The sequence below is a fragment of the Cyprinodon tularosa genome, unplaced genomic scaffold (genome assembly GCF_016077235.1).
Source record: "Cyprinodon tularosa strain WSP-4 unplaced genomic scaffold, ASM1607723v1 ctg196, whole genome shotgun sequence".
NCBI lineage: Eukaryota > Metazoa > Chordata > Actinopteri > Cyprinodontiformes > Cyprinodontidae > Cyprinodon > Cyprinodon tularosa.
In genome coordinates, this window is record NW_024038715.1 from 390,839 (window position 1) to 410,277 (window position 19,439).

A 19,439-nucleotide genomic window follows, 5' to 3' on the forward strand; every position below is an offset into this window, starting at 1 on the left:
TATAGTCGTCTTTGTTGCATTTTATTCTAACATTTCACCCACCGATAGCTCCTCTAAACATACTGACTTTTCTTGCTTTTTTTGATTTAGAGACTGTAGAATAGCTTATGTTTACAAAAATGTTCTCAGCTCATTTAAAACTTGTTACCTTTACGTCCAAAGGTTGTCACTCAAAGATATTTTGGTCCATGCATGTTTTGTTTGCTGCTCTTTTAAATACCAGAGAGAGAGAGAGAGAGAGAGAGAGAGAGAGAGAGAGATTTATCTTGCACATTTACAAAGCAGAAGTACTCCAGTGTGCAACCACCTTCAGCAACTCAACTCCAAATTAGTCAATAGACATATTCACCATGATATTTCTTTGCACACATATTCCTTTCTACACATGTAAAAAGCTGAAAATCATAGACATTTATCCTACAAGGTTACACTCACATACAAGCTGTGATTGGAAGGCAACAAATAATAGATGACTGAAATTTGTAGCATAAATATACCTTTTAATTTTTTAGACAAACTAGTGAACCAGACTTAAATTGCAACAAGTTTTAAGACACCATAAAATGGTAAGTGTTTACAGCAGTTGTATGGATATGAAGTTGCACAATACAATATTTTTGAAAAACATTCCAAGTTAGAAAAAATAATTTACAGTTAAGAGTAAGATATTTTAGATTTTATTATTAACTAATATAATATGAAATAAATAGACGGCAATCCTGTCTGGAAAATGTTCATCCTATAGCAGGCCCCCCACGTTATACTCTAAGCTCTCCTTTTCTGAACTACAGTACTATGCTAGTTAAATAATATTAACTACTATTTAAATGATCCCTCTATCTGTGAGTTGACTTAATGGCTGCGTAAACAAAAAACACAAAGGTAAGGATTTTGTAAGGTCAGTTTTTTAGATTGTTGGCTTACTGGCTGACTTTAAATCATTTTAACTGTAGAATGCAAACATGATCAACTATAGAGAATTTCAAAGGGAGTTTGTTGAGCTGTGATGGCTGGCTTAACTGGAGGTAGGTCCTACCTTAAATTTTGTGTAGAGCCTCATACAATCAACAGCTTTACACAGTCTGTTTTAGAAGCTATAGTCCTGCTGTGCATTTATCTCTACAAAAAATCAGTGTGCAATTTTTCTTTATTTAGAATTTAATTTGCTAAACACATCATATTACCCTTTTGTATCACTTGGCTTTGCAAAATGAGTTATACTTTTTTTAAACAATCCATTGCAGGCTATTTACCCTCCCTCTAACCAACTTTTTGAATGAAGTTATATAACAAAAACATGTTTGACTTGGTGAGTGTGAATTTGCAGATTAAGTGGAACATCTGTCTGAGTCTGTCTGAACGTCTATTTGCCTGTATTACTGGATTGAAAATAAATAAAAGTGTCTTCTGCAAACCTAGAGAATGTGTGTACATGCTTAAATATAGCAGAGAGTGGGAGAAAGGGGGATGAGTTCTTCTTTTCTTCTCTGAAGAAAGTCTTTGAAGCTGCAGAAAATTCCAGGAGTTTCCTGTTAACAAGGCTGGGCTGTAATGCGAACCAGGAGTGTGTCTTTGGAGGAGAGTCAGTTTCTTGGCTGGTGAGGAGAGTTAGAATCACAGCCGTCTTTGCCGTCCTTCTACTTTCCAGATTTCACATTTGGTTTGCCTTTTTTGTTGTTGTTCATTATGCATCATTCAGAAATTCCTAAAGAAGCTTTGAAGACTGCGACTCAGAAAAACAGAATGTTATTTATTTAATTTTTTTTTTAGATAATTGCTGGGAGGTTCCTCTACTTTGCTGTGGATGCATCTCTGCTTTTCTAGAGTGAGCGGTGGTGCAAACAACTTAAGAAGGGAGGATTTCTATCCCAGATGAGATTCTATTGTTAGCATCAGTGTTCAGACGCATCTGCAAACTCAGCCATGTTAGTAAGGATGCTACATTTCTCTACCTCACAACACCTGGTGTTGTTAGTTCTCATGTGGAGCCTCAGCTGCACAAGTCTGATTACTGCCTGGCCAGGCATTCCAAGAAGTAAGCCAAAGGCTGATTTGGACCCAAATGTGAGAGACTGGGGAGATTACTCAGATGTTCCCACTGGAATGGAACATGGACTTGGACTGGAAGAGGACAGAGAAAATGAAGACAATAGAGGAGTGAGAGAGCCATCATCCAACTTGACTCCCGAGCTGGATTTCCTGGCTGACTTCACAGGCAGGAGAAGTTAACTGATCGATATGTATCCGTTTGGCTACTTACTCCTTATTCAACTCCAATGTTATCTACAGGTAAGAAGAGGCTGTGGGTGATAACCGCTCCATCACACAATGATAACTACCTACGGATGATGGAGAAACAGCTCGAAGACATGGATCAGGTACTGTTCCAATATATGCATAACAGCACTGTGGAACAATTACCACTGCTGGTCCTCAGCAGCATTTGAGCAGACTTGGGTAGTCTTGTTAGAACATTTATTAGTTAACATTTTTTGGGGAACAACTAAAGATTTTAGTTCATCAAACTAATTATTATTATTTGTCATAGTAGAAATGGCCTGTACACTATTTTCAGAACCTAAAGAGAGCAATGACAGTAAACAAAGAATTGCTATTGATTGCTTATATCCTTTCAATAGCCCAGAACTTGGATTTTGGAGTAACCACAACCCAATTTGTAAGTATGTCATCTTTAAGCTGGAGAACCAATTTAATTTGGAAAGTTTTGTACTTGGCAACCCAGCCAGTTCTCTGGATTAGATTATTCACACATAGTGGCAACATGACAGGGAACAATTTATGCTATGATTATGAATGTCTCGAAAAGATCTTAAGAGCTAGAAGTAAAAAAGAGAATATATATATATATATATATATATATATATATATATATATATATATATATATATAGGGTGAAAAGTATTCAGACCCTTTTAAATTTGCCACCTTTTGTTTCATTGCAGCCATTTGCTAAAATCCATAAAGTTCATTCTGTTTCTCTTTAATGTTTACTCAGCACCCCATCTTGACAGAAAAAAATAGATGTAATGTAGCAATTATTGCAAATTTATTAAAAAAGAAAAACTGAAATATCACATGGTGATAAGTATTTAGACCCTTTGCTCAATATTGAGTAGAAGCACCCTATTGAGCTAATAATGCCATGAGCCATTCCTCTTGGGAATGCATTAAAGGAATAGTACACCCAAAACATGATTAGCCTTCATTTTCTACTCACCCCCATGCTGAACAACACTCTGGAGTACTTTTTTGATATCTCAAATGCATCTGGAGATCTGGGAGGCTTCTTGCTGTCTGCTGACATTCAAATAATGGAGGTCTACGGTGCCCGAGACATAAAGGTCCATAAAAGTCCACAAAAACGTGTCAATATTCCTCCATACTGCTCGTCCAATGTATTCCAAGTGTCCTGAGTGGGTAGCATCCAGAATTTACTCGAAACGAAGTCATTTAGAATGTTTTTAGAGCATAAACAGTAGTGTATAGGATTTCCTGAAAGGCGCCATGGGAAGCCGGTCTTGTGCGAAATTCTGTTTCCCTGTGAAAATCTGTTCCCCCTGTGTCGGGAGCGTGCATTGCAGCCAGAGAGGAGATCTGACCCTTTTCACGGCGCTCCTGATCATTTAATGGTAAAAACAGCTCATATAATCGTCCCAATGTTGTAACATTCTGTTGCTCTTTTTACTAATTTGTAAAATAAATAAATTAACGAGGTCTTCCTACGCTGTTTTGTGTTGTTTTTTTAAACGCCAAGAGAAACAGTATTGCTCCAACTTTTGTCCCTTCAGCCTGACAGAAATAAACGTCAGTCACCAAACACAGATTCCCAATACGTAGTGTATTTTTAATTTTTCATTGCTGATATAAGAGGATGGAAACTGGCTGATAGCAGGGCACACAAATTAAGACGTCCTGCGAAAGCTGGACTTTCTGGTCATTCACCTTCTAATGTAAAATATGACAGATTACTGGATTAAGGACATTTCTAGTATAACATATCACACATAACAATTTTAGAGAAATTGGAAACAGTGGCTCTTTGTTTCCCAAAGATATGGGAGGAGGAGAGGAGAGAATGGATGTTTCAGCTGCCTGAAATAATCTGTTCCCCCTCCATAACAGGGGAAGAAATTGATTTACCTGCAAGTCTTTAACTGTGCTTATTCCCCTTACCACCAAGAACAAATCCTGCGAATTTGGTCATATTTACTCTTTATTTGCAAAAATTAAAGGGGGGGAACAGATTATTTCAGCTGCCTGAAATAATCTGTTCCCCCTCCATAACAGGGGAAGAAATTAATTTACCTGCAAGTCTTTAACTGTGCTTATTCCCCTCACCACCAAGAACAAATCCGCAGGATTTGGTCATATTTACTCTTTATTTGCAAAAATTAAAGGGGGGGAACAGATTATTTCAGCTGCCTGAAATAATCTGTTCCCCCTCCATAACAGGGGAAGAAATTAATTTACCTGCAAGTCTTTAACTGTGCTTATTCCCCTCACCACCAAGAACAAATCCGCAGGATTTGGACATATTTACTCTTTATTTGCAAAAATTAAAGGGGGGGAACAGATTATTTCAGCTGCCTGAAATAATCTGTTCCCCCTCCATAATAGGGGAAGAAATTGATTTACCTGCAAGTCTTTAACTGTGCTTATTCCCCTCACCACCAAGAACAAATCCTGTGGACTTGGTCATATTTATTCTTTATTTGCAAAAATTAAAGGGGGGGAACAGATTATTGGGGGGAACAGATTATTTCAGCTGCCTGAAATAATCTGTTCCCCCTCTTTAATTTTTGCAAATAAAGAGTAAATATGACCAAATCCACAGGATTTGTTCTTGGTGGTGAGAGGAATAAGCACAGTTAAAGACTTGCATGTAAATTAATTTCTTCCCCTGTTATGGAGGGGGAACAGAATATTTCAGGCAGCTGAAATAATCTGTTCCCCCCCTTTAATTTTTGCAAATAAAGAGTAAATATGACCAAATCCGCAGGATTTGTTCTTGGTGGTGAGGGGAATAAGCACAGTTAAAGACTTGCAGGTAAATTAATTTCTTCCCTTGTTATGGAGGGGGAACAGATTATTTCAGGCAGCTGAAATAATCTGTCCCCCCCCCCTTTAATTTTTGCAAATAACCAGTAAATATGACCAAATCCGCAGGATTTGTTCTTGGTGGTGAGGGGAATAAGCACAGTTAAAGACTTGCAGGTAAATTAATTTCTTCCCCTGTTATGGAGGGGGAACAGAATATTTCAGGCAGCTGAAATATATGGTTCCCCCGCTTTAATTTTTGCAAATAACCAGTAAATATGACCAAATCCACAGGATTTTTTCTTGGTGGTGAGGGGAATAAGCACAGTTAAAGACTTGCAGGTAAATTAATTTCTTCCCCTGTTATGGAGGGGGAACAGATTATTTCAGGCAGCTGAAATAATCTGTTCCCCCCCTTTAATTTTTGCAAATAAAGAGTAAATATAACCAAATCCACAGGATTTGTTCTTGGTGGTGAGGGGAATAAGCACAGTTAAAGACTTGCAGGTAAATCAATTTCTTCCCCTTTTATGGAGGGGGAACAGAATATTTCAGGCAGCTGAAATAATCTGTTCCCCCCCTTTAATTTTTGCAAATAAAGAGTAAATATGACCAAATTCGCAGGATTTGTTCTTGGTGGTAAGGGGAATAAGCACAGTTAAAGACTTGCAGGTAAATCAATTTCTTCCCCTGTTATGGAGGGGGAACAGATTATTTCAGGCAGCTGAAACATCCATTCTCTCCTCTCCTCCTCCCATATCTTTGGGAAACAAAGAGCAACTGTTTCCAATTTCTCTAAAATTGATATGTGTGATGTGATATACTATAAATGTCCTTAATCCAGTAATCTGTCATATTTTACATTAGAAGGTGATTAACCAGAAATTCTTCTCTCATCTTCGCAGGACGTCTTAATTTGTGTGCCCTGCTATCAGCCAGTTTCCATCCTCTTATATCAGCAATGAAAAATTAAAAATACACTACGTGTTGTTGTGTTCGGTGACTGACGTTTATTTCTGTCAGGCTGAAGGGACAAAAGTTGGAGAAATACCGATTCTCTTGGCGTTTAAAAAAACAACACAAAACAGCGTAAGAGGACCTCGTTAATGTATTTATTTTACAATTATTCAAAAAAGAGCAACCGATTAAAATGGATGTTACAAAGTTGAGATGGGAAACATAATATATGAGCTGTTTTTACCGAAAAATGATCAGGAGCTTCTTCAGAATGGTCAGATCCGCCTCTCTGGCTGCAATGCGCGCTCCCGACACAGGGGGAACAGATTTTCATGGGGAAACAGAATTTCGCACAAGACCGGCAGACCAAACCAGATGAAAGTCCGCATTCAGCGTCTGCTCTGCTGATAATGCAAGCGTAGAAGAAGAAATGTGCTGTTTACCTGTGCAAAGAAAGAAACAACGAAAGAAAAATGTCTGAGGACTTCAGTGTTGAGGAAGAGCATGAGTTCTTTGCCGAGCTGAATGCGCACTTTCGTCTGGTTTGGTCTGCCGCGGTTTCCGTAGACTCGTGAACGCGCTTTTAGGAAATACTATACACTACTGTTTATGCTCTAAAAACATTCTAAATTACTTCGTTTCGAGTAAATTCTGGATGCTACCCACTCAGGACATTTGGAATACATTGGACGAGCAGCATGGAGCAATATTGACACGTTATTTGTGGACTTTTATGGACCTTTCTGTCTCGGGCACAATAGACCTCCATTATTTGAATGTCAGCAGACAGCAAGAAGCCTCCCAGATCTCCAGATGCATTTGAGATATCAAAAAAGTACTCCAGAGTGTTGTTCAGCATGGGGGTGAGTAGAAAATGAAGGCTAATCATGTTTTGGGTGTACTATTCCTTTAGTTGCATCTTGGGGATGCATTAAGTTTTTCACACCTGGATTTGGGGACCCTCTGCTATTCTTCCTTGCAGATCCTCTCCAGTTCTGTCAGGTTTGATGGTGAGCGTTGGTGGACCACCATTTTCATTTCTCTCTTGAGATGCTCAACTGGGTTTAGGTCAGGGCTCTGGCTGGGCCAGCCAAGAATGGTCCCAGAGTTGTTTCCAAGCAACGGCTTTGTTATTTTAGCTGTGTGCGCAGGGTCATTGTCTTGTTGGAAGGTGAATCTTTGATTGAAATAAAGTACACTTTATTTACTGTGTTTATTCATCCATTAAACACAACAATGTATATCTTAAGGAGTTATTAGCTGAACTACAGTAGATACCATAGTCACCCACAGAACAATGCATTTCTCAGCCTCTGTGTAAGGTGTTTCCTTTTTTTTTTGCAGACATAATACCAAGATGCAGTCTTTTTAACTTCTGTTTGTTTGTTTAGGTCTGGCACATCTACAGTACTTTAGCCCTCCAACAATCCACATTTCTTTAGAACCACCTGCTCATCATATGTAATTATAAGATACCAGAGAGGAAATGACAATAAAGAAAACCTCAAAAGAAAGACTTTTTTTAAAATGGAATTTAACTTTTTCACTCTTTTATTATGTTTTAGTTTTTCTTCTCTGTCTTTTTCAGAAGGAACTGAACTGCCGGTTAGCTGAAAGAGACACTTTCATCTTAATCATCATCCAGAATGCAATGATGGAGGGTCGTATTCAGAAAACAACTTTTCAAGGAGATGCCACAGTGGAGAACCTGGATCCCGACACAATTACCAAACTGCTTCATTACCTAGAGCTTTCCAGTCAAGTAAAACTATCTGCTGACTGACTTTCTTTCAGCTGTTTTTATCTTTGTACCAATCTAACCTGCTTCTAGCTTCTTCTAAACTGTGCTTATTGTCTCAGGAGCAAACCTTCTCCATGCTGGTCATGAAGAAGAACCTTGGCATCAGCGAGCGTTTTCCGTATCCGGTCCGCGTTGAGGCAATTTTGGAGCTCATTGATCAGTTTCCAATGAGGAAACTGGAGAAGATGACCAGAAAAGGATCCAACTTAAGGTTTTGTTACCGTTCAACACAGATTTATACAGAAAATAAAAAGGTCATGACATTTTTTTAAATCAGACATACATATAAAATCTGACAAACAGAGCTACTTATTATTTGTAGCCTTCACATGAGATCTCAAGTTTCTGTTTAAGCAAAGCTTTGTGAAATTAATTTACCAAAAGAAAATATCCATAAAAATGCTTACTCTTGCAGAACACTAAACAGTGGATATTTCATAAAGTTTCTGGTCTGGTTCTGGACCAGTTGCTATAAATGTGACGATTCCATGTCCAAACAATTTGGATTGGATTTATGACCCTATTTCTTTGAGCGATTAACATTTGTTTGCATAGTAAAATCACAAACAAGGCAATCCCGCCAACCACAACTTTAAAAAGAATGACATTGCCTTAATTGTGCTGTATAGAAATAGAGGCTTTTAGGAATATTAAGTTTTAAATGTTTAAATCATGACCAAGAGGGCTACAATTCTATACCAGTCATTATTAATCGAGTAATATTAGAAACAAATGTAGATATTAAATTTCTTTGACTACAAAAAACGTATTTATTTTAAAGATTTACTTCTTTGTTGCCATTTCCTTTTCATTTATTTTTTTCTGTTTCCCTTTTCAGCCAGGTTAAAGATAAACCAATGAATTATTCATATGTGGCTTTTGAAGCGATGATGTGAATTTAGTACCAGTTTTAATCAGAGCTGAATTAAATGCAGCATGGGTTTTGAACCGTAGTTGACCCTACATCCTACATGTTTTATTTCTTTCACTATCAACAAACACCTGACTTAAATAAACCTGTAATTAAAATACAGGCGTCTGTGGCCTTTGATATCTACTGAGGAGTAGCACAAGCATTGATTCTAGGGTGCTGGAGAGACATCTAAAACATGCAGGACAGTGAGCACTGAGAACCTTTGGTACAGAGCGTTTAATAAATTAACAATTCAAACAGTTAAGTAATGATGGACACATCTTTTTATTTATTCATTTTATATTCATATAATGATATGAATAATAGCCCCATAATTAATTTTTGCAGGAGCCCAGATTTTTATTCACTCTAAAAAATAATATGATTTTATAAGTTTGTTTCAATTGAGGTTTTAGTCATTTGTGACATAGTACACTAATTCTGTAGCTTTATGTATGATTGTGTTGCAGGTGTAAAACAAAAAAAAAGAAGGTTGTGGTGAAAAGGAAAAAGCTGATAAAGAAGAACAAGCTGAGCCCTCAGAGGGCAGGAAATGTGACCTCGGTTGTGATTTCTCAAAGGCAACACTTGGATAAAAAAGCTATACTAATGAGTAAGATCCAAGACATACTGAATGGCAAGTCAAGATTTGTTATTCGTAAGAAGCCTGGCGGATCCACAATACAGAAGACCTCGGATAGTAATAATGATTGGGAAACCACCAAAGTGTCAAGTGGAGGCCAGTCTGCTTCAAAAAGTGAGGAGAAAGCAAAGAAAAACAGGTACTGTAAATTAATAATAATTGAACTTTATTGATCTCACATTGGATAAATTTACCTCTGCATTTAACCCATCCCCTTGGGGAACAGTGGGCTGCCATTGTGGGGCGCCCAGGGAGTGGCAGCCTGTGGGAGTGGGGCTCGGACTCAGAACCTCAGGATTCAAGCTCTATGCCCTAACCACTAGGCCGCCACTCCCTTTTTTAAAAATAAATATAATATTTCAAGGTTTAATCAGAAAAGGTAGAAAGTATCTCTTTCATTACAGGGGTCCCTCTTCTACAGATGAAGAAAAGAAAACAACTGAACGGCAAAACTCCAAAAATAAAGAAGAATCAAATATAAAGGCTAACAAAGAGAGTAAAGGCAGCAATAAGAAGAAGGGTAAAGGGAATAAAGGAAAGAAAAGGAAAGGAAAAAAGTCAAACAGAGCAGTAAGTGAAGAGGATAAAACAGCTCTGAAGACATTTTTGGATGGAATTAGAGGGTCCAGAAGATTAATGGTGAGAACTATTTTCCTCAAATGTATTTTTTTTTTACCCTAAACTTTTAAGCTTCCATTTCTTCTGTTGACAAGTTGTCCTCCTTTTTTCAAAAAAGCTCATCTCGACACCCAGCAGAGATACAGCTCTGTACATTCAGCAGACTGAGGAGAATAAGAAACACCTCTGTGAACTGGCCATGAGGAAGATAACAGTGGCAACAATGGTTGGAGAAGGAAATGACTCTATCATCTCTGTGCAGCACCAGCTGCTCGGTAGAAAGTCTATAATACATAATTATTTTTAGTATATTTTTTTTATCTAAATCATTTTTCATAGTTCTTCAGATGAATTATCTCAGGTTGACTCAATATACTTCAAACATATGAAGAAACGTTTCCATTAATAACTGCAGCCAATAGGTGGGTGTTAAATATTTTTAGAAATGGATGACAAGAAGGAATTCTGACAGTTCATTTCAGCTCTAAAGAGTGTATGTAGAAACTGTTCTGGGGTCTTTAAAATACAATGTTGAAAAAAATAACTAAAGAGGCTGCGCTACTTTGGAGTAAAAAAAAAAAATTGCAGCTTGCTGGTAGAATATTCAGATAAACAGTTTATCCAGAACATATGAATTAATGAAAAGGCTTTGGCCAAAACAGTTTCTCAAACTGACTCAAAAAGCTAAGCTTAGTTTAAAAAATAAGATTCTTTATATATAATGTTGGCATAAATCTCAAGAAAATGCTTAATGCATGACTGCATGCATGACTCATTGCTGACTGAGGTGGACATAGCCTCAGGGATGCAACAAACGTGCAGATAAATGCTGTGTCTAAAGAGGATGAATGGAGTTAGTATTGCTTATTTTCATACTCAGTCATAAGGCAGTGGATTCCCTGTCTTGTGCACAGCATCAGAAGTCTTTGGAAATATGGCAGTAGGTCACAGTCCTCTCTGTGTTTAATGAATTCAACTCAAACATTTAATACACATTCTGAGACACATCAGTATGGGAGACAGCTGCATAACTTTATGCATTTGACTCTTTTACTTAGAGATGGTTTGGAAAAGACAAAACAAATTTTACATTCAATAAACCTAAATCTATCAGTTTACAGTAACAGTTGTTTAAAGCTAAACAATCAGTGTTTTTAAAATTGACAATTTGAATCTAAATCCAAAGAGTTAGTTTTTGTGTCTAACCCTGGACCCAGAAAAAAGTTTCACCATTGTTTGGTATAGCTGCATCCTATTAAAAATACAGTTCATTTTACACATTTGCTGAATGCTATAATAATATAGTGTTATTTATCAATTTGAGTAAATGCCAATTATATATTTTCCTAGATTAATTGGCATTGTACACAAATGTGAGGGATTGACATTGCTAAGATTACAGTAGGCTTTAGTGACATATGAAGAATGGAATAATCTGATAGCCAATAAAATCTTATTTTGTCAACTTTCAATGAGCTGTGCATCAAAACTCACTATGGAAAACCAAAACTGTAGAAAATGCAACTATATTATATAAATATACTGCATTTACATTTATCTACTTTTGTATATTCAAAAGTGTATTTCTATATAGTTAATCTATTCATTCAGTAAGACATGGATACAGACATATGGCTGCATGTCAAACTACATAACTCTCCTTTTCCTGCTCTAACCAGTATTATACTGAGATAAAGAACTGTTAACCAAATTAGAAAAATACTGTACGAGGTCTGTTTTATTTTAACAGACTACTAAGAGGGTATATTATTTCAGGTCATTTCCAGAGCAAAATGTGGCTCTCTGTCTGTGCTGTATCACAGGAAAAAAAATATTTTTATGAAATACCAACATTCCCCATACCAACAGCTGTAGCATCTGTCCCCATTCCTGTCAGCAGAGATGGCAAAAGTACTCACTTTCCGTACTTGAGTAAAAGTACAGATACTTGTGTTAAAAAATACTCTGGTAAAAGTGGAAGTACTGATTAAACTTCTTACTCAAGTAAAAGTAACAAAGTGCAGGCTTGTAAATTTACTTAAAGTATAAAAGTAAAAGTAGAAACCACTTTTTTCATTCCGTTACCTACATTTTAAATGGATGTCTGCCAATAGGACTAGATCTCCGTTGTGTTCATTTTCAATCATCTCGTCGTCCATACTACTATGCTAACGCCACCGCCACCAAGCTGCAATGATTTGCCGCCAATGAATACCGCCGAATCTGTCGATTCATCTTGTAGTGGTGCGTCAAATGCAACGTAGATTCCCATCCAATTAGATTGAATTTGGTATTGATGACGTGAAAAATAATAATGGTAACTCCATTGAAATGATTCAAAACTAAAGTAACGAGCCAGTTTTTTAAAATGTAAGGAGTAGAAAGTACAGATATTTGTGTAAAAATGTAAGGAGTAGAAGTAAAAAGTTGCCATAAAAATAAGTAGTAAAGTAAAGTAAAAATATCAGAAAAATCTACTTGAGTACAGTAATGAAGTATTTGTACTTCGTTACTTCCCATCTCTGCCTGTCAGCAAAGATAACCTCATAGGCCAGCCGGTCAATGGAATCTTGATACTTGCTAACCATATAAACTAAACTAATGTCTGAGCTAAATTGCAAAAGCAATAACAACAAAGCACAAAACAAAAAATACTTTAATACCCAAACATCAGTTTTTCTCTAATAAATTCTGGAGCAGCTCTATCTGCTTTCTTTTTCCCTGTGAGGGAACATCATTCAATTTTCTATTTGCATTATGACTGTTATTACTACTGTACCTTGTTTCTGATTGGAGAAAACCGTCCCCTTTACAACTGTACCTGTCCTACCTACTTTGTTATTTTATGAAAACACTCACAATATATATTAAATGTTTTTTGGTACCTTGGACGGCCTTTGAGATAAGAGTAAAACTAAGCAAATCTGTTTTTTAAATGTTGCTCCAATATTATTTTCAGATGATCTTGTTCCTCTGCTCATCTTACTTTTCCCTAGCCAATGTATCATATTTAGATTTAGTTTTCCTTAAATCTAACTAACTTCTTTATTCACTTAAATAACAAAATCTCAGAACAAAAAGCAACATTCACATTTATATCCTCTTTTTGAATGCTTGCTAATATTCAAAATTGTAATTTCATTAGAAAAGATTTAGAAGAACTCCTAAACTTAAGGATAGATACCCGCAACTACCTGATGAAGTTCAGTTTGAAGACAGTTTAAATGTGAAGCTTTAATTGTTTGTATTTGGAATACTTTGGATTTTTTTTCTTACCTTTGTGTGTTTCAGAGTCTGAGCCTCCCCACAGGGATCAATCAGAGCAAGTCTTGGACTCACGCCTGATCCCTCTGTTAAGAGCAGAGCTTGGCCTGTCTTCCTCTGACCTCTTCTCAATGACTGTCACAGATTACGACATCAAACCCAATGTAGGTGAATCTCAATTAACCCTACTCAACTTATTGCTTTCCTGTTTGTCAGTAAGGATGCTAATCGTCACAAATCTCAACATCGCTCTAATCAATTGGGCATTTTATTTGAGTTTCAAAGACAAAAGCAGGAATCAACCATGGGATCTTTGGCATTATATTTTGTAAAATTACCTCACATGTAAAGTAGTATTTCTGAGTTGTTGTTTTTTTTTTTTTTTCTTTCTGTTGCTTTGGGATTTTGCATCTGTTCACACTAATTTTGCGAATTCAAATGTACTAATCAGGACTTTCTGTTCATTAACAATCCTTTAACTTTCTTTAACTTGCACCCATCTGTGCTTTAGAGAGTCTTTGAGGCTCCACCGTCTAGCACAGCTCTGTTTGAGTACATCGACAACTTTCCCTCCAGGAACTCGGAGAAAGAGAAAGAAAGGAAAAGGCCTCCAGTGTGCTCCAAAGACACAAAAGCACCGGTGGTTGAGAACTCTCTGCTCAGGTAGCAATTCAGGCATACAAAATAAAACAGTATTTGTAAGTTTCCTTGAACTTTATTTGTTTGCAGGTGTAAAATATATTTTACATAATGTATATCACACAGGAATTTCTATGTTATATAATTAGATAATCAATTTTATGTCCAAGGTTTATGTCCAAGCGGAGGCTGCTAGTGATCTCTGCTCCCTCAGAGGACGATTATTCTTTCCAGCAGCAGATTTCTGCTCTCAGTGGCCAGGAATGCCAGCTGGGTAACCTCTACACTTTGTTTGCTGCTTGGCAATTTTCAGAGTATTTTGGAAATATTTTTCTGTGTTCAGCTTTCCCTCTTGACTTACAAGGCCTATAAGATGAACAACTAACATGAGCTGGGTAATGTAGAGTTCTGGAAAGAGTGTGATGTGGTACAAAAAAAAAAAAAAACGCAGTTGAAACTGCAAGCATTTATAGGTGTACAGAGATTTCATAGTGGGCCTGCATGGAAATCACAATACAGAGTTCAGTGCCATGTGGGAGTAAAGCTAGGGGATATTTATACACATGTAAATGCTGTGTATTGTAGGTCAAATCTATTTTATCCTGCAACCCCTTTTGATCTTTGCTTTTTGGGTGACGTGGAGGAACAAAGCAGTAGGTGGGAGTAGCTTACTGTTTGTTAATTGGCCTGGATAAAAAACACGGAGAGGAAATAATTGTATAACACATCAAGAGCCTACCATCATTTCAACCATCTAAGATTCTTTTTCTAAAGTTCTACAAACCTTTGCAATTAATTTCTGGCAGCTATGGATGGATGGATGGATGGATGGATGGATGGATGGATGGATGGATGGATGGATGGATGGATGGATGGATGGATGGATGGATGGATGGATGGATGGATGGATGGATGGATGGATGGACTCATCTATGTATTGTCACTGCACATTCTGATCTTTTCAGTCATCAAGTTCAGGTCTTTGGTGTTTTGACAGGTATCCGTCACTTTGCACTGTTAAAGTTGACTGGAAATGGACCAAAAGCTTCAGGAACTGTTGAGCTATTTCCCATAAATGGTAATACTTTCTAGTTTTGCGAGACTGTACATAATATAAAATATTAAAACCCTTAATTTCATTGTATTAAGAAATTTTAAAAAATGGTTATTTTACCATAATTTTCTCAGTCGAATGCGCTCACTGCTTAATTTTCCCTCCAGGTCGCAGTCAAAGCGAGGTGGAACCATTATCTCATCTTGTGGTCAACAACTTGAGAGAACAGCTGAAAGTCAATAAGGACTACTTTAGCATGCTTGTCGTGGGGAAGGATGGTGATGTCAAGGCATGGTTCCCATCACCTATATGGTCCCTGAACAACATTTATGATCTAGTGGATTCTATGGAACTAAGAATCCAGGAGGCAAACCTACAGATGAGTGTGGGGATCCAGTGCCCGGAGGATGTTGGAAGAGGAGGCAGTGAAACAGGACACTATCCTGGATACGATGAAGACAGGGCTGAGGGGACATACCTCTATCACCAGTCAGAGGACTAATGAGACCTTATTATACCTATAACCACAAACAAGTTACTTTAGGAGTCATCAAGAGCATCATATGTAACCCAGATAGATTAGGTTGGTAAAACAAAATATTTTAGATTGATGGACTGATCTGCATACTTTTCCAATCCATGCTGCAAAAACAGCATGGATTGGAAAACGCAATACAGCAACTAATGAGCCTCTAACTTCCAAGTACAAAAGAAAACAGTCTTCAGGACTAATTTAATGTGTAATTTTGTATGACGATAGATTATGATGAAGACCACAGAAAAAATAAATTTACTGAATGGATAACAATTAGAAAATGTTAAAAATGTTAAACATCTACTGTAAATACTACAAGTCACATTTACCTAGAGCTAGACACTGCCTCTAATGCAAATAAATGATTGCAGTAGACGCACTGTTTTTTGCTGTAAAATAAAAGAAGTATATTAGAAATGTAAAAATAAAGCCTTCATACAAAAATATATTTTTTTTTTTTTTTTTGCAAATTAAATGCAGAACAGATGCTGAACTTCCATCTGTTCTTTGCAAATGTTTTTGCTCTGGTTTTATCTGCTGTTCCCAGCAGGGGACACAGGGTTTACTAAAGGCCAAGAAGGGAACTGTGGTTTTTGGCGACACTTCTGTCCAAGCTTTCTTTCATTGTTTAAAGCAAATGAAGAGAAAATTCCAATGTATAACAGAAGGCATATTTAGTTTTTGTTTAGATAGTCTGTTATTAAAGAAAAATCCTTTTAACAGATTTTTATCACCAAAAATATGACTGAAACTCTAACAACTTTCAATTTCACCTGAAGTTAAAAAATACCCAAAACAATTCAGTCAAAACCTGTCTAAGAAGGAAAATGTCCAAGAACCAGGAAAAAAAGTCAATACAGAGTGAACAAAAAGGGGCATCTCAGAGATAAGATGATGAATAAACCACCTACACCTCATAAGAATCCAGTTAGAGACGCTCCATTGAAATGACCTCTAATAATGGTTTAAGTGAGCAAGGTCAAGGCCTCTTAACAGTCTGGTAATAACTCTGCTGAATGTGTGCTCAAAGGCTGGGAAAAGATGTGGGAAAACTCAAAGTCGACCAGAATTCAGCCTCCTCACAGGCTACAGTCATGGAGCTTTCTGAAGGCATGTCATAGGAAGCCACTCATAGCGAAGAAAGCTAATCTAAGATTCTTTAGAGGCAAAAAACCCTCAACAAGTAAAAGTTTGTATATAAGTAAAAGCTTCTGAGATGTGTTATCTGCAATTCTCTGTTGTTGTTTTTTTTGTTTTTTTGTTTTTTTCAGAAGGCCTGACTATTTCTTTCTGAAGGAAATCTTTCAGGGTATTCTCAGAGCAAAATGTGTCTCTGTCTGTGCTGTCTCACAGAAAGAAAAAAGATCTTATGAAATACCAATCCGTCCTATACCTGGATAGGACTGTTTATGAAGGCTTAATTGGAGACAGCTGGAATAAGACCTTTGGTTCTACATTACAACATTTTAAAGCAGACTTTTAAATAGATTTTCAAAGATTTTGAGCGTAAAGGAGAGGTCTACTCTTTACCATTTTCTCTGAGATAGAATGAGAGTAATATCAATCAAAATCACGAAAGCTTACTTTTTAAAAAATGCATCAAAAATGTGCAACTTTTTAGTAGAACTGTCCCGTCTTGTTAGTTCTTTTGGGCAACCCAGAAGTCCGGTGTTCTGTCAGATGAGCATACCCTGTCAGACCAGCATACCTATAGTCAATACCTGTTCATCTCTTTAGTTTATCTAGTTTAGTACAAAAAATAAACTTGAAACTACCTCAACGGGCGTGCATCCCTTTAGCTATGTACAAAAAAACGATTTAATTATTTACTTTTTCTGTGTTTTTTGAAGTGTATGATAATCTCACTTTAATTAGTTTTTTTTGTACATGACAACACAGGATACACAATACACACCCCGTTGGGGTAGTTTAAAGTCTTTTTGCACATTTTTCGTACAAAACTAAAGGGGTAAATGCAAATCTGATGTCTTGTGCATGCGTATTGACTATGGGTATGCTGGTCTGAAAGACCACTGGCCTATTGAACAAGGTGTGAAGGGTCAACTGGAGGTAAAGGTGAAAAAAAAAAAGATGAGTCTTTGCAGGTCATTAAGACAGAAAAAGACCCTTTGGAGGATGATTGTGGTCAAGACAACACTCTGTCCAAGCAGGAATATTGAATAGGGGCAAGAAAATGTATAAATAAGCAGCAGTATAGAAAAAAACTTCCATGGCTGAAAAAAGCAGCGCCCAAAAGGCCGGTTTTCAAAAAGGTAAAGAAAGAAAGGAAAAAGAGGAGATAGAAAGAAAAGTCTCAAATACCGTGACCCACTTTTTCAAGAAAAGGTTTGTTACCTGAACAGTTAAAGTAAACGATATTTTATTAACCTGTTGAGTAAAATAAGCTGGCTGGCTGCAACTACTTAGTTAATCCTTCTCAAGGTTGGAGGGGAATCATATATAAATGATGCTGGAGAATGTTTTAATATTATTTTGTTTGGTTAAATTCTTATTTTTAAAGAAGAATTAAACCAGGATTAACCAAGCTTTTAATGAGCCTATTGTGTGTCTGTAAATTATACAATGGCCAAAAAACTATGCTATTTAAACTAAGCTCACAGAGCTAAAAATTTACCATTACAAACTAGACCAGACAACAGGAAAACAGCATAGCCCTTTGCTTAGATGGTTAACATCAGCTAAATGCAAGTGAATGTTTAGCAGGATATTTACAATAAATTAGTTCCTCCTTCATCATGTAAACATATCATCCATAGGCAGCAGCCCCGTCTCTTCATTCGCGCCCCATCCACCATCCAACTACGCCCCTCCCCCCGTGTTCATCTAGTGTTGCAGATCAGATGAAAAGTGTTGCTTCAATCCAAATGTTAGGAAGAAACAGCAGCAGAAAAAGGCAGATAAAGTAGAAGGGAAATTAAAGTTGGCCAATGTATGTTTCATTCATTAATCTTTAAACACGTAGGGCAACTTTTAAACAGGAAGTAAAAAATGACGGGATGGAAGCTGAGTTATAGAGCCCAGTCAGATAGGAACCATGAAAATAAAACAGAAATATAAGTTTAACATTCAGATTTTACTTATAGAGACCATACATCTAAAAAAAAACCTTGAAAAAGTGAAGCACTAAACAAAATGCAGAAGAAGAAGTGATGACTCTGAGTAAAACAGAAAGTAAGCGCGAGCTGTCTCTGAAGTAAATTTTATTCTGTGCATTTTCACTCCCATAGTCTGGATAAATGAGAATGAAGTGGATTAAAGACCTCGAGCACTGTAAGGGAAAAGTGGCAGATGGCTTAAGCCAGCATTAAAAACCTTCTATAACTATTTCTGAGCTAAAATAAAGAAATACTGACACTTGTAAGGACAAACATCTGTTCTGAATAAGAAAAATGAACCTAAAACTTAAACTGTTACAGCAAAGTGTGAAAAGGAGTTGTGTGCAGAACTAACATACATTCTTAAAAGTCTTTTCAATGTTTCCAAAGTTACTTTGCAGTTTTCGTCTGGTCTGTTCACCTTATTTATTGCATCTGAGTGCAACCAGCTAGATTACTCACACAATCAAGTTTATTGTTGGAATATATTGGTTTTCATGTAGGCTTTTCAAAAAATTAATTATTTGATATTAATTTGTAACTATTAAAAAAACCTGTGGCTCAATAGCATTTAAAGCTCATATGTGATAGAAATAGTAATTTCTGCAAAACACTAACAACTGTTGAGGGGTGTGCTGCTCTCCTCATAAAATAACATATTTTTGGTCTGATGTAGGATTTATTTTGTGCTCTTTTCTTTATAAATAAATCCAAGACAGATCATCTGATCATCCAAGTTGTCTGCTATCACATTCAAAAACACAAAGAAAGACTGTCCAACTTTGGAAAGTGTTGCCAGTGGCTTTAGGGAGGCTAAACCTGACAGTTACCTGACAGGGAA

The 19,439-nt window shown here is 36.7% G+C and overlaps 1 protein-coding gene across 1 annotated transcript; it reads left to right on the forward strand.

The window, feature by feature from the left end:
• Positions 1 to 1,553: 1,553 nt before the first annotated feature.
• On the forward strand, positions 1,554 to 15,939 carry ccdc80l2 (coiled-coil domain containing 80 like 2). The gene is made up of 12 exons (XM_038283666.1): positions 1,554 to 2,215; positions 2,290 to 2,378; positions 7,604 to 7,777; positions 7,876 to 8,027; positions 9,200 to 9,511; positions 9,777 to 10,011; positions 10,109 to 10,265; positions 13,282 to 13,418; positions 13,766 to 13,917; positions 14,064 to 14,167; positions 14,891 to 14,971; positions 15,115 to 15,939. The coding sequence occupies exons 1-12, from the start codon at positions 1,924 to 1,926 to the stop codon at positions 15,447 to 15,449; spliced, it is 2,220 nt and encodes a 739-aa protein (XP_038139594.1). The 5' UTR covers positions 1,554 to 1,923; the 3' UTR covers positions 15,450 to 15,939.
• Positions 15,940 to 19,439: the final 3,500 nt, after the last annotated feature.

Coding starts and splice junctions, on each gene's coding strand:
- ccdc80l2 (XM_038283666.1), top strand. CDS start 1,924: ATGTTAGTAAGGATGCTACATTTCTCTACCTCACAACACCTGGTGTTG. Junction 2,216..2,289: donor TTTCCTGGCTGACTTCACAG/GCAGGAGAAGTT, acceptor TGTTATCTACAG/GTAAGAAGAGGCTGTGGGTG. Junction 10,266..13,281: donor TGTGCAGCACCAGCTGCTCG/GTAGAAAGTCTA, acceptor TGTGTGTTTCAG/AGTCTGAGCCTCCCCACAGG.